Raw genomic sequence first — 14887 nt, 5'->3', positions numbered from 1 at the left:
TATTTGCACTTTCACCACATGCTTTTTATTGATCTTCCAGACTCCCTAGCTCTCTGTTTTTGGCAATTATCCATCCATGTTTAGAAATCACAGTCTATGGAAAAAAGGCATGATGTAATGCTGGAGGGAAGGGATACCATCCAGAGAGACCTGGAAAGGCTTAGGAGGTGGGCCTGTGAAAGCCTCATGAAGTTCAAGAAGGCCAAGTGGAAGGTCCTGCACTTCGGTCATGGCAATCCTGAGCACAAATTCAGGCTGGGCAGAGAATGGATTGAGAGCAGCCCCAAGGTGCACAATTTGGAAGATGATTCATGAGCTGGCAATGTGCGCTGGCAGCCCAGAAAGCCAACCACATCCTGGGCTGCATCAAGAGAAGTGTGGTCAGCAGGTCATCAAGGGAGGTGATTCTGCCCCTCTATTCCACTCTGGTGAGACCCCATCTGGAGTACTGTGTCCAGCTCTGGAATCGTCAGCACAGGAAAGACATTTTTCTGCCGTTTCTGTGACTATAAAAGCATTGTTTTGCACTCTGAAAATATGATCTGCCCATAGGAATGGGTGAGAAATTGTGCCTATTGCAGTAACTGTAACAGAAGTAATTGCTTCTATTTCAGCCATCAGCACTTTTAGATCCTACCCATAACCTGAATTTCAGGTACTAACTCCACCTTTGAATAAAACTTTAGATAGAATTAAAGGCTGAATATGAGTTTCAGTTCTGTTTGACTTTCTGTAAGTTCCTAAAATTGGTCTGTTATGTCTCCTATACACTTTGAATGCAAACATGTTTTCTTATTTGTATTATAATTAATATATACACGCATGCTAGAACTTTTAAAAAGACACATGTATATGACCCAGAGACATTGACAGGAAGTTTCCAGTGCTTGCACTATGAGCAATTGATATGTTTTAGTCTTTTTTTGTTTGATGAATTTTTGGCACTGAGACTTGTCACTTTTCTCCACAGTTGAGTTCACTTGGTTGCTTTTCTGAGTGATCTTTATAGTGAATTGTTCTGCTCAATATAGACCTTTTTCTGATATTTGACTGGGAAATTGAGCTGCTGGTTATTTGTTTTCTATGCAGTGACTCCTTTAAGGGTTCCATTCCGTGGTGAGTTAATCTCAGCTGGCTGCCAGGTGCCCACCCAGCTGCTCTATCACTACCCATCCTCAACAGCACAGGGGGAGAAAATATGATTGAAAATCTCATGGGTCAAGATAAGGACAGGGAAGTCACTCACTAGTGACTGTCATTTGCAAAACAGACTCAGCTTGGGGAAGTTATTGCCAATCAAACTTGAGTAGGATAATGAGAAATAAAAGCAAATCTAAACCAGTACTTTTCTCCCCCCTCCCTTCTTTCCCGGCTCAGCTTTGCTCCCAACCTTTCTACCTCCTCCCCACAAGCAGTGCAGGGAGGACAGGGAATGGGGGCTGCAGTTAGTCCATACTGCTTTGTCCCTGCCACTCCTTCCTGCCCATGCTCTTCCTCTGCACCAGCATTGGGTACTTCCCACAGGGTGCAGTTCTTCATGAACTGCTCCAGCATGGGTCCTTACCATGGGATGTAGTCCTTCAGGAGTGGCCTACTCCAGTATCGGGCCCCACGGGGTCACAGGTCCTGCTAGGAGCCTGCTCCACTGTGGGAGTCACAGTTTCCTTCAGGGCACATACACCTTATCACAGAAGCATTACCAGCATCACTGATTTGCTCAGCTTTGGTCTGTAATGGTTCTGTCTTGGGGACACCTGGAACTGGGCGACACGGGGGCAGCTCTGGATCAATTCTTACAGACACCATCCCTGTAGTTGTTCCCTGCTACCGAAACCTTGCCATGGAAACCCAATACACACTCACAATGCAAACTGAAGGTGATGCACGCAGGAACATCCACTGAGACTTAAGTCACTATTATCACTCCTGTCTTTCTGTCCCCTTCAGGATGTGTAGCTAATCATCAGGTTAGGCTGACATCAGTTAGTGATGTCTGTTTTCTTTTGGAACAGACTGCTTACTCTCAGTGGGATGAAAAAGGGCAGACTCCTATGCTGCATACAAGGATATCCTTTTTGGCTAACTACTAAATGGAAGATCAGAAGCAGGGGCAAGTTAATTAGAACTCCTCAGCCCCTTCCTATGATTGAAGTAATCTTGCTTAAGTACATTGATTTATTATGGAATGTCAACAGTTCTCTGATCAGATGAATGGGAAGGTACTGTGCATTGCCACTGTAAAAATGATGTTACTGAGAAAAAGAATTCCAGATACGTTCTCATAGATTGCCTCATAGCCTTGGTACATCTTGTGAATATAAAGGTCAAAACCAGAGCTATCTTGGGAGTTTAAATGCCTTACAGGTTCAGTGGCGTCTACCTATGATTTTATGGATCACAGCTTCTAAGTTGGGCAATGCATTTATATTATGTTTTGGAACTAGTCTGAAACATCATCAGTCATTTATATGCTTTTGTGAGGAAGCCCACAGATGTCAATGGACCTGTTAGAGTGTGTCCAGAGGAGGGCCACAAAAATGATCAGAAAGCTTCATTCTCCTATGAAAAAAGGCTGAGAGAGTTGGGGTTGTTCAGCCTGGAGAAGAGAAGGCTCCAGTGATACCTTATTGTGACTTTTCATCATATGAAGGGGGATTATAAGAAAGATGGAGAAAGACCTTTTACCAGGGCCCGTAGTGACAGAAGAAAGGGTAACAGTTTTAAACTGAAAGAGGGTGGATTTGGATTGCATAAAAGGCAGAATGTTTTTATGATGACAGTGGTTGCCCAGAGAAGTTGTGGATGCCCCTTCCCTGGAAGTGTTCAAGACCAGGTTGGATGGGGATTTGAAAACTGATCTAATGAAAGACATCCGGGCCCATGGCAGGGAAGGTTGGATTAGGTGATCTGCAAGGTCCCTTCCAACCCAAACCATTCTATGATTCTATGCAGAGTATTTATATTTATAAAGTACTTATGTATATACATTTAAAGATTTTATGCTTAATTCGATATTTATGGATGGCAAGTCCCTGTTTTGTTGACTTCTGTAAACTTAAATTTATTAGCATTTTGATCTCTGGTATACAACTTTTTGTTGCATGTTGATATTTAGAGATATTTCAAAACTGTTTTCTCAGTTGTTTTTTTTTTTTTTTTTACAGTTGCCTTGTTGCCATTCTGAAGTTTGGCAGACTAAGAAAACAAATATGATCTTAGGTTAACCATGTCCAGCTTCCTAATTTGGATATACATTTCTATGTAACCATATAGCCATGTGCTTCCTTAGCCCATAAGTTGTAATTAATTGCATCTTCTTTCACCTTTCTCTAAGATTTACCATTCCTTTCACTCTTTTCTTATGCTACTATATCAAATGCTTTCCAGGTAGGGAGTTGTGTTTAGCTAGATGTAATAGGAAGTAATTGGCATGTTATTTTCAGTACAATCATCCCCATCTTTTTCACAACTGCACAATTTTATGAATGAGAGAAACTTTATGTAGATAAGTATCATATAACTTTAGTCAACGTAAGGTTAATTGCCCTAGTTGGTAGAATTTTATTTGAAACTCTCTCTTCAGTTAATGAAGAGATATTAGTTTCACTTGAGGTACAAATCGTAATGTACTGATTAATTATTTATCCTAAGAGGAATGTCCAAAATAAGCAAGATTAATATCTTTCCAAATAGCTTATCTGTAGAAAAGCACTAGTTGTGAACATAGTAAGTGATCAGTTTTGAACAGATGCCTAATTATCAGTTGATTCCATTTTCACAGAGACACAGAATGGTTGAGGTTGGAAGGGACCTTTTGTCCAACCCCCTGCTTACACGAGACAATGTCAAAGTCTAGACAATATCCACTGCTCTCCTCTCATCTACCAGGCTAGTAATTTCATCATGTAAGTTTATCAAAGGTGGTCAAGCATGACTTCCCCTTGGTGAAGCCATGATGGCTACTCCTGGTGATTTTCTTGTCCTTAATATTCCTGGAAATGGTTCCAGAATTAACTGCTCCATGGTAGTATTAATGTTAAATAAAATTATACCTAAGTATAAATAATTTCAGTTATACCTCAGTCTTATACTAAATGATGGATTCAATATATTTTCCTACTGAAACTACTCTTCTGTAATCGAATATATAATAACACAATTATTTTGGAGGAGAGACCTGTGACTCTATGGAAAATTATGGAGGAAAAGCCTATCAATCAGAGAGTAGCATTTCATTAGCTTATACCATCAGATATAAATGCACATCATTTACTTACTGGAAGTAAGCACAAAAGCAATTAACCATCTTGAGGGCATATGAGGACAGGCAGATCTAAACAGGATGTATTTTCTTCTCCTTGCCTAGTTTCACTCCTACCTGTGAAGAAGGCAACTAGAGAATTCCTTTTGATTGATGAGAAAATGGTGAACATGACATAATTATCAAACCATAGGTGTTTTTTTCTGGAGTTAACAGTGAAAACTGATGAAAATAGGTATCTTGTGGATATTTTCTAGTGAGGTGGATTTCTTGCTATTTCTAGTATGTTTGGATCATTCATACTGGGTTTGTTTGCAGAAATAAATTTCTTTGTAATTTTCTAGTAATATTTAGAGACAGCATTTGCAAACGTTAAGAAATTTGATGTGAGAAAATATGGCAACATCCAATATGAAATAATTGCTTAGAGGTAAAAAAAGCCTATACCCCACAACACAATATTCTGTTTCACAAGATAAAAGTTATATAATAATTTGTATTGTTTGGAACAGGATGAACACACTGACTTAAGTTAAAGCTAACACATTTGTTTGATGGTATTTGGAGTCCTTTATTTCCCTTTGTGGATTCTATATTGATAGGTCTTATTTACAAGATAACTTCTTTTTTTGCGGAATACTTCTTTTTATTGGGGCTGCATAGATTGATACAATGTCGAGACTGTATTCCTCTGATTCATCAATCTCAGAAAGTCTTATTGTGAATGCAAGCTGATACAATACAGGTTGCAGTTCTATGCAAACAGAAGACTATGACATGAAAATTATATATATCTTTATGCTCTTATTTGAATGTGCTATCCTTCCATTTTAAGACTTTCCAATAGTATTTGTTCTTAGGATAGGGAAGGACCATACATCTGTTTTCAGTTATTGTGGCCCCAAAGTAAATAGCTCTAAATGACCTTTATAAATTACTGATTGCAGGATTAGCCTCTATGGAAAATTAATTGAAATTTAGCATTAGTATTGGAGTTAAAAAAACCAAAGCAGAACAAAACAAATACCCCTTTTAAAGAAGTATATGAAAGAAATTACATGATGTGTTCACCAGTGACTCTGCAAAGCAAAATTCATCTGCTGTCTGTGGGATAAAGATTACTTGCAACCATTGACATAATACTCCAGTATAACCTCGTCTGGTCTTCAGCTGCATTCCCAAAAAAGCATAGTTGTCCTGAAGATCCTGTATCTGCCAGGTTTCTGTGTATCTGTTGGCTGCTTTACAGCATCTCGGATGGTACTACTTAAATATATTTATGTGAATGAATTCTGTTTTAGATGTCCACAGTATAGACATCCATATATAAATGCCTAGACTCACTTTATAGTCAAGGAATAGAAATAGGTACTTCTAAACTGTGTTTGATCTAGTATGTCTTATCTACCTTTTGATGAAATATATTAGAGTGTAGACATGTTTTTTCACTGGTCTACATCAAAGAAGTCTACATCAAATATAGAAATTTGCACTGTAGATGTCTACAGTTAAATATGATGAAACCTATTGCCAACAAGTGGACTCAACAAGGAGCTTTACAATCTAGCTAGTGAGTATTTATCTCCTGGAATTGCCTTGCAGATTTGTGTGTCACCTGCTTTTTTCTATGATATTCTATTAATCTCCATGTTTTCCTTCTTCCTCCTCTCTTACTTTTCTTCCCGTCTCTGATAGGGAAAGATTAAATTAAATTTGAAAGGACAGAAGTGCTTAATACTTAGGCTGTTTCATTTTGTGGGGTTTTTTGTTCATGTAATAGATGACTACCAAAGACACAATTACACAGCAATTCTTGGATATTTTGAATCATTGAATTATATGCAATGTGCAGCAAAATAGTATGTAATAAATTTGTGTTCTTAGCAGGATATTTTAATTCAAATTTATTCCTTAATATTATCTAATATACAGCTTGTGTAAGCTATATGCTAACTTAATTTTTAAGCACACTTACGAGATTTGTAACATCTTTAGAAACTTCATCATATTTTACTGGTGAAATGTCAAATTTTATGCAGTGAAAACATTACTATACATCTGAAAATATTTTTAGACTTACATTCGCATTGGAAGCTTTAGGATAACAGATGCACATGTGTAAAGATTTAAATTCGTATGTATTTCCATTTTGCCTTCCGAAGCAGTTCTGAAGCTCATGCCCTTGCTTCTGTTACACACCATTCTGCTCTGTATGTTTTGAAATTTTAAAAGGTTGAGTACTTCACCTGGGCCACTACTTTCCTTGAAAAATCTTTGGGGAGCTAGTTTAGTTCCATGAGGCCCTAGACACACAGTCATATCAAACAGTTGTCTGGAAGCATTGCTGTCTGGAACACATCCTCCTAAGCATGTTCTCGCACTGAGAATTGTAGGATGATCTCAAGTTAACCATTAACTAGTCAATAAAACCTTCTCCTGTGTTACTTCTAAGCTGGATAACAGATTCAGTTTTGCTCAAGGAGTGGGTTCCAAAGGATATATCCTGAGGCACAGAAAGGAGGTTTGTCTACTAAAAAAGTACACCATCATAGTTTTCAGAAAGTTATTATTCAAATGGGACTTTTTTTTTTCTGTATAGCTTAGATAATAATCGTTAGTATTACCATCTTTCTTTCTTTATTTGCTTTTGAGTTTACAAATTTAATTTAATTTAGCAATTATAAGTTGCTTATTGTTGCCTGGTGTAACTGCACATGAAACTGCACATAATTGCACATTGTGATTTTTTTTTTCCTTTTAAATAGTAAATGAAATATGTATCAGCCTTAAATCTAGCTATGGTGTTAAGTTTGAATTCTTATGTCTAGGCTCACAAATCTTGTGCTTAGAACAACACTAACTATCCAGAATACTTTTTTTTTACTCTAAGAAGTTTAAGAACATTTATGTGTGGTTTTGTCTGCTTTACTCAGAAAATTAGAGCAAACCAGGTACTTGCCTACACAATTTTCCACATCCTCTCCATTTGGGCCCTCTTAACTCTCTGTACTTGACTTTATTCCCTGGGGTATACCACACACATGCACTCACACATGTTTGTATATTTGAACATGCCAAACTGTGTGTTCCTCAGATTACTTAAATTCTTGTTTAAACCTGTGAAGAAAAATATTTGTCCTTCCTTCAGAACAAATTGCAATCTTCAGAACATACATCAGTTTCTTCAACTCACCTGTACTGGCTTCTGTTCATAGAAACATGTCCTTTGAACAATTACCAGAACCCCAGCCTAACAAAGTAATATGGGCTTTCAGGGACGTGATATTAATCCATCAGAATGGCACCCATAGCTTTAAAAACAAACACTCTCAATTATAACAATAATTAAAGACCATATATTACAGGCATTAAAAGGTCTTACGCGTAAGTATTCTGTCATTTTTATCTATATGAAAATTTGAGGGACTTCTATAATTTTCATAAAGATAAAGTTAGCATGATTAATACATGGGTGGAAACAATATGCTTTATTTTCTTTTCTAATAATATGGTTGAATTTTGCTCTAAGTGACGAATTCATTGTATTCATAAAATAGAGCTGAAATTTTTATCCTTCAGCATTGAATATGCATACTGCGGTTTGAATTACAGGATATAAAAATTGCCCATGCTTCTGATGATTGCATTGTGCTCAGGTTCATGAAATAAGAAAATTACTTTTACTTTGATATAGCTTTATCCTACTTGAGCCAGATTATAGATGTCAGGAGTAAATGATGTTCTTCACCTTCACTGCATTTACTCACTGAAGTACAATTATTCAGTTGTTATTTGAAGACAATTGTATTGTACGAAGTGCAATTAGTTATGTTGCCCTTTGAGTATATCTTAATCAAAATGTAATGCAATTATTCAGAACTGTATTAAACATGTAATGACTACATAAATAAGTGAAATGACGGTACTTCGAGGAGGTCAGCAGAGTGATGATACTTTAAAGTTATTATAATTCATATTTCATGAACCAAACCTGTTAGGTTAATTACAATAATTTGTTGTAAAATATGCTGAAGTTACATGAAATTAGTAACTGGAAAATCTCTTTTATTTACACTGCTGAAAAGCTTATTTACAGACTCATCTCTCAGTACATTTCTTTCTTTCTAAACTTTAATTACTTATTTCCTAGGTCATTCAGATAAATTTTGAAGAATTTGATCTGGAGATTGGCTATGACACACTGACAATTGGTGATGGAGGAGAAGTGGGTGATCCTAAAACTGTGCTTCAAGTGTAAGTCTTTCCTGTTTACAATTTGTGTGCATTACAGTGTGTCATTAATGTGTTTTTTGATGAGAGTAAATAGTGACTAGAATCAGGTACATCTCAACAGAAACTAATCTTACTGAGCTTCTAAAATTACTGAATGTGATAGTTTAAATACATTGTTGTATGTTTACTGAAGTCAGAAAGAGATGGGGTGGATGTCAAAAAAGAAACTAAAATCAGAAGACTTTGTCTACATGTGTAGACACGTAAATCTTTAGGGGTTATTGTACTCCCTTTATAAGTGTGTTCTTAAATCAACAGTGTATAATAACATAATTAAAAATAGATAAATGGGCAACTTACACAAAATATCATTTCTAAGCAATAAAACAACATTTTTTTTCTCATAAAATGGAGTCAAATTTAAAAGAAATTACTACAGTGTATTTTAAAGGGTCTTAATTTCTCCTACGAAACACTGAATTATTTACTCAGAAATTACACTGGTGTCTTCAAAGCTTTAGAAATTAATTTGAGTTCCTGAATTTGTCCTGGAGACTGTTGTTATTATAAGATCAGTTTCATCACAAGTTGACTATCTGAGAAATATGGATTCTGAAGTTAATCAATGGTTGTTAAGTGTATATATATATATATATACACACACACATATGGGCTCACATGTTCTTAGAAAAATGCTAATGGATGACAAAAATCTTATTTAATATTCTGACTTGTAATCATATGTGGGTTAGGTAATATCCTACGCAGATTTTCTCTGCAGTAATTTTTTTCACTATACTAACTCATTGTTTGAGTTACCTACAGTAGTCAATAAGCACTTTAAGAAAATATACTATAGTACATCTTTTGTCATACTGAGCTTGCTAGGAGACTGTAAAAGTTCCTCATTAGATTTATTTTTCAGAAGATAAACGATCTGACTGAAAGGTCTTTTCCAACCTAGACAGTTCTGTGATTCTCGGACCTTCTGTTTTTAACTGGTTTTGTAATCATTCTAACATTGGCATCCAATCTCCCATATTACAGATCGTCTTCAGCAGACTAAGAGTGTTGCAATCTGGTTATACTCTAAGGGGGAGTGTATGTCACTAGTATGTGGGAGGGTAGTTGTGTAGTCCAAGAGGAAGAGGTGGAAAACACCCTGCTGATGTCATAACTGTTAAGCTGTTTAATAAAAGGGAGGCACCACAATGGCGTCTGTCCATTTCTACTGTTGACAGTGTTTGCTGGTCAGCTTTTGGAAGGGAACGTGTAAGAACCTACTTTCAGGTGAGGAGTCTGGATAATGAATCCAGGGTAGAGGAAGTCGCACAAACCCCAGGAGGAGAGAATGGATAATTCATAACTGCAGAATTTTATTATTGTTTTAAATAGCTTTTTTTCTTATAATACTGGGGTTTCTCTGGATCTTATTGCTCTGTGGCCCCAAAGTCTTCAAAATATTGTACAGGGATCCCTAAGCACTTAAAAAAGAGCAACAAGGTATTTCTCTGTTCTTTTGACTGATTCTTAATTTAAAAAAAATACATTTTTTCAATGAACTATTTAATTGAAAACTATTTTGTGAAAACTTTATGCCTCAAAAAAAATTATTTATAATTGACTTCATAAAATTGATATGATAAAAATTTTGATGGCTGATTATCATAGGAATTATTGTCTCTGACACAACAAAGAGATAAATATTCCCAATCACCTTAATATTCCCCAAATCTACTATCAGTCACCAGTGACAATTATAAAACTCTGTTAGCCATTACATCAGTGTTGGTTCTGAGGAACATCCTGTTAATCTATTAATTTGGCAAAGACTGAACTCAGTGAAGACACTTTCCTTAGTGCGAGAATGAGCAGTTAGTACATTATTTTGGCCAGGCGTTTACTTGTTCAGTTCTGGCAAGAGTCTTTGTAGTAGCTCCATCTGTGAACACAGATGTGGGAAATAGACATGAATTTCTCCCACAGCAGAGTATTTCATACAGAAACAAGATAAAAAAGACCAGAAGGGAGAACTAAAATTAACTGCAAAATATATTTAAAGTAGTCCATCTGAAATTTCAGCTAGCTTTAAAGAATAGTTAGAACTGCAAAGAAACCAAACATAACGGTTTTCACTCTTACATGGTCTTGTGCTTGTGATCCATTTCACAAGAATGGAAAATGTTTTGATACTTTCCACCATTCTGTTTTAGCTGATAAACTTACTTACTAAACTTACTAAATCTGAGAGAAGTTTTGGGAAAAAATTGCAATATAACATAAAACTGTAACTTTCACAACATTTCCTTTTTACTATCACACTATTTCATTCAGCATACAAAACGAACATTTAGGTTGGCATTGTCTTGTAAATTTTTGCAAACAATATAAAAAGTGGGGAAAAAAAAAAGAATACTAAGTTTAGTTCTTTCTAGTTAATCAATATCCTGTAACATTGGAAGGTTTTAAAGTTGTGACAGCTGGTGTCTTTGTTAATGATGGTATGAATGTCAGCTGAGTCTGTGGGGCACATTTTTCCATTGTTGTGGTAGAGGTGATGAAGGCAGGTGAGAGAGTGCAGGGCACACAGGCCTTCATAATAGTATTGCTACTTAAGAATAAGAGATTCCTCCTTAATATGCAACACGGGTATTCCAAAGTGGGTAATTGTATACAAGTGATATATATATATTTTTTTTTTAAAGAGTAAATGTTGCACCTCATTATGGGCTTCTAGTGTTATTTGATATGCCTGTATGTATCTGAGTCGTGCACACAGGACTGCTAGATAAAGTTCAAGATTAGGGCAGAGGTATGTCTTTCTGCACCAGCAGATGAAAGTGAAATGAAATATTTCAGTACAACAAAAGCAGTAGTTGCTTGTGTTTATAGACTGCCATCAAATCTGCAGTCACTGGAACTTTGAGAGCTGTACTGGCTAACCAGTCACAGATAACTAATTTGGTGTGAGCTGAATACAATGACTTTAAGAGCAAACATCATAACAAATTAATTAATATTTCTTTGGATTCCTTAGAAAAAGAAAAATATAAGAATCTAGTTACTTAATGGCTTTACTTTTTGTTTTCCTTCTACATATAGATTAACTGGGAGCTTTGTACCAGACTTAATTGTGAGCATGAGCAACCAGATGTGGTTGCATCTTCAAACGGATGAAAGCGTGGGCTCAATCGGTTTCAAGGTTAACTACAAAGGTAAAAATACATTATGTGAATTTAATGGTGTATCAAAAATTAAACCAATATTATGAATTGGTTTTCTTTCATATTAGCAGATGCATTCTATTTCCAGTTCTGTCAGTTTTAAAAACAAGAAAATGCAACCTGATTTGCAAAAAAAATACAAAGAATAAATTTGTTCTCTTTAAAGGTCTTTTGTCACATGAAACTGCACACTTTTTATTTGGTGTGTTCTTACAACAGTTGATTTTTGGCATATAGTTTCATTTTTATTTCCTGATATTTCATATGGAATAATAACTGTGATTATTTAAAGCTGAATGCGTAAATCAAATGAATACTTTCTACATTCTTTCAAAAAATAATCATGTCTACAACAACAGAAAAAAACCAGTAGTATAGAGCCCCAGCCGAGCGAGTAGTATGGAGCCCCTTGGAACTCTTTTGGAAAACATATATTGTATTTGCCCCTTTGCCCTACCATGCTAAGATCACTTTAAGGAAGAAGTCAAACATTCCTTAAGCTTCTTTGCCTGTACTTTGAGTCCTATGCCTAGGGAGGCCCCAATCCAAGCTCTTTTCCCATGACCATAGATCCAAAAAATTACTTGGGGTTTATGCTACTGCTTTGCAGCACCTGCAGAAAAAGCTAGGCAAATAAGAAGTTTCTGTTCCTCTTTCTGTTGGAGTATCTTTTTTTTTTCCTTTTAATTATGAGTAGGTTTTGTTTGCTGAGGGGATTCTTTACAAAGGATCATGTGTTGTTGCTAGAAACTACATTCTTTCAAAACTTTGATGCATACCATCAGGACAGGCTTTGTGTTTTTTTTTTTTCCTTGGTTTTTGTTTTTTCTTTTTTTCTTTTAATTGCTAATTTATTCCAGTTGATCTTTCGACATCTCAGTCTTTGATAGTGAATCTTTATTATTAGAAAAGTTTGTTCATTTTACTGCTGAGATATGAAACTACCTGCCTCAAGGTACAAGTTTTGCATTTGAGTTTGAATAAAAAGACTAACACTGTTCTACCCACCTGTTGTTTAGTCTTAGTCAAGCAATTTGAGTATGTACATGTGTATTTAAGCACACACTTGTAATCCAAGAACAAGTCAAAGGTTAGTACATAATTTGTAAATTATAAATGTTCAAAACTATGTATTTCTCATATATTTTACAGAGAGAAATACAGATAAATGTTGAATCAGATTTCATCTTTCATAGCTCCGTAAATGGTATTTCTGAGTTCTTAAAAGGCTGTGCTGGTTACATTACAGTGAGGGTCTTAAAAGCTTAATCTAGTAGGAGAATAAAAAATTATAAAATGGTGTGCAACTACTGGAATTTAGCTTGTCAATAAATTCTTACCAGTATTGCTTGTAACTCTGGAGTCTTTCAATACATATAAATTGGTCTCAGGTCATATGAGAACTAGGAATAAATTGTGCCTCAAAAAGCTGTCGCATCAAAATGTGTTTGGGTGTGGATTTTATTGTTGTCTTTAAAAATAATTTCTGGAAGGAGCATATTGATTGGTATTGAGAAACTTCCATGTTTTTTGTTAACTTTACCAAATTTGTGAAAATAGGTCTTCAGTCTAAAAACATGTTTTCAGAAAATGAAATTGTGCGTTTTATCTCTGTTTCTCCTCTCTGTTTCCCCAAAATACTTATTTACTGATGCTTGCTGCTTTGTTTTGATTATTGATTTTAATACTGATTTCTCTGCATGTTAGCATTGTGTTCTCCAAGCTGATTTCTGAAATAAGTCTGTTGAAGACAAGTAACCTCAATTTAATATTCATATTTCTACTTAATGGTTTTGTTTGGCTAAAAAGAAGGTAATTATTTCCATGACACAATTTATGATCCTTTTTATACAACTCCCCTCATGTCAGTGGAGAGCTGGTCAGACAAATTGGTATCTGAAGGTGACTCCCACAACTTTTAAATTTTGTTCAATAAAACTGTAGGTCATCCTTTCTGCTTTACAATATTTAATTAAAAGCATTTAGTGATCAGACCTTTTGTAATAGTATTATCTATAAAGAAGAGAGGAAGGATTTTCTCTGCTCTGATATTAGTCTGCTGAGCAACATGAATACATTACGAGGGGAAAAGTCATCTTTTTCTATGTCCCGAAGTATTAGCTACTGCTTAAACCACAACATTGGGCTAAATGGCTGTTAGACTGGCTTGTCTTTCTCAGCATTTCAGTGTGTATTTAACTGCATTGGGTTCTCTTCTCTTTTATATTGAGTCTGTATGTTACAAGAGACTAACAACTTAGCTCTGGTTTGGGGGTAAAAAAAATACCTGAAACTGCTTGTGTATTTGTGGGAGTTGAGTGAAAATTTTCTTATCAGCATATCTGAACTTTATCTCTGTAACTGAAATCAAGAACCCATAGACAGCTATTAAAGCAGTTCATGAATTTGGATGGACAAAGGGTAGAATTTGAAACGCCAATATGACTGAATAGCAGTTAGAATACCTTGAGCTGAAGAGCTCTAAAAAAGTGCCATGAATATAGAGTTCTGTGTCAGTATTTGGTATCCTGTTTATATCTGAATGAATTTATCTCAGTATTTACAACACATATTTTTTGTTTTCTCCACCAACTAGCCATGATCTCTTAGTTCAAGCCTAGCACTTTTCTCTGCATATTTTAAACAGTGAGAATTCGGTGTGCCTGCTTAGTCTCCTTTTACCACACTTGAATCTGAGCTGATGGAGGTCCCCCTTGTGGCTGCACTGCACCAATTTTCTTGAAGTGCTGAAGGACTGTGAGTTGCAGCCTCTGGCAAGGTCTTCTTTCAAAACATTAGGGTGTATTTCGTGCTATATCAGCCTGTGAAATGGTGACAGAAGCAAGATTTCCACCTGTTTGTCTGCTGAAGTAACGTCGTGGCATAGTTGTTGCTAAATATCCTTACCTGTTGGTATTTCATGTAACAGAGAGCTAGAAATTTCTTTTACTTGGTTGGATGAAGAGTGAAGCTAATTGGTTTTGAATAAATCAGCGTGTAGGATAGCTACAAGCAGGTGGGCACTGTATTTAAAATACAGTCAGAATGTAAGTTTAAAATGTGTGTATGTACGGAAGTTTTTCAAAGTGTTTCCATTGAAAATCTCAGAAGAATCAGTAAAACCAGTTGAGTATTTGCACTTCTCTTACTTGGACCTCTGATTTTTTTT

The 14887-nt window shown here is 35.7% G+C and overlaps 1 protein-coding gene across 1 annotated transcript in view; it reads left to right on the top strand.

Annotated features, from left to right (window-relative positions):
* CSMD3 (CUB and Sushi multiple domains 3) overlaps positions 1 to 14887 on the top strand; it is a 600957-nt gene that overhangs the window by 301507 nt on the left and 284563 nt on the right. Inside the window, exons 12-13 of the mRNA XM_014965576.1 lie at positions 8412 to 8515; positions 11597 to 11709. Coding sequence (XP_014821062.1) covers positions 8412 to 8515; positions 11597 to 11709 — 217 coding nt within the window. The remainder of the gene's footprint in view (positions 1 to 8411; positions 8516 to 11596; positions 11710 to 14887) is intronic.

This window comes from Calidris pugnax, unplaced genomic scaffold, assembly GCF_001431845.1.
Source record: "Calidris pugnax isolate Ruff unplaced genomic scaffold, ASM143184v1 scaffold41, whole genome shotgun sequence".
Lineage (NCBI taxonomy): Eukaryota > Metazoa > Chordata > Aves > Charadriiformes > Scolopacidae > Calidris > Calidris pugnax.
The sequence above is the reverse complement of the archived record's forward strand: the minus strand, read 5'-3'. Positions and strand labels throughout refer to the sequence as shown.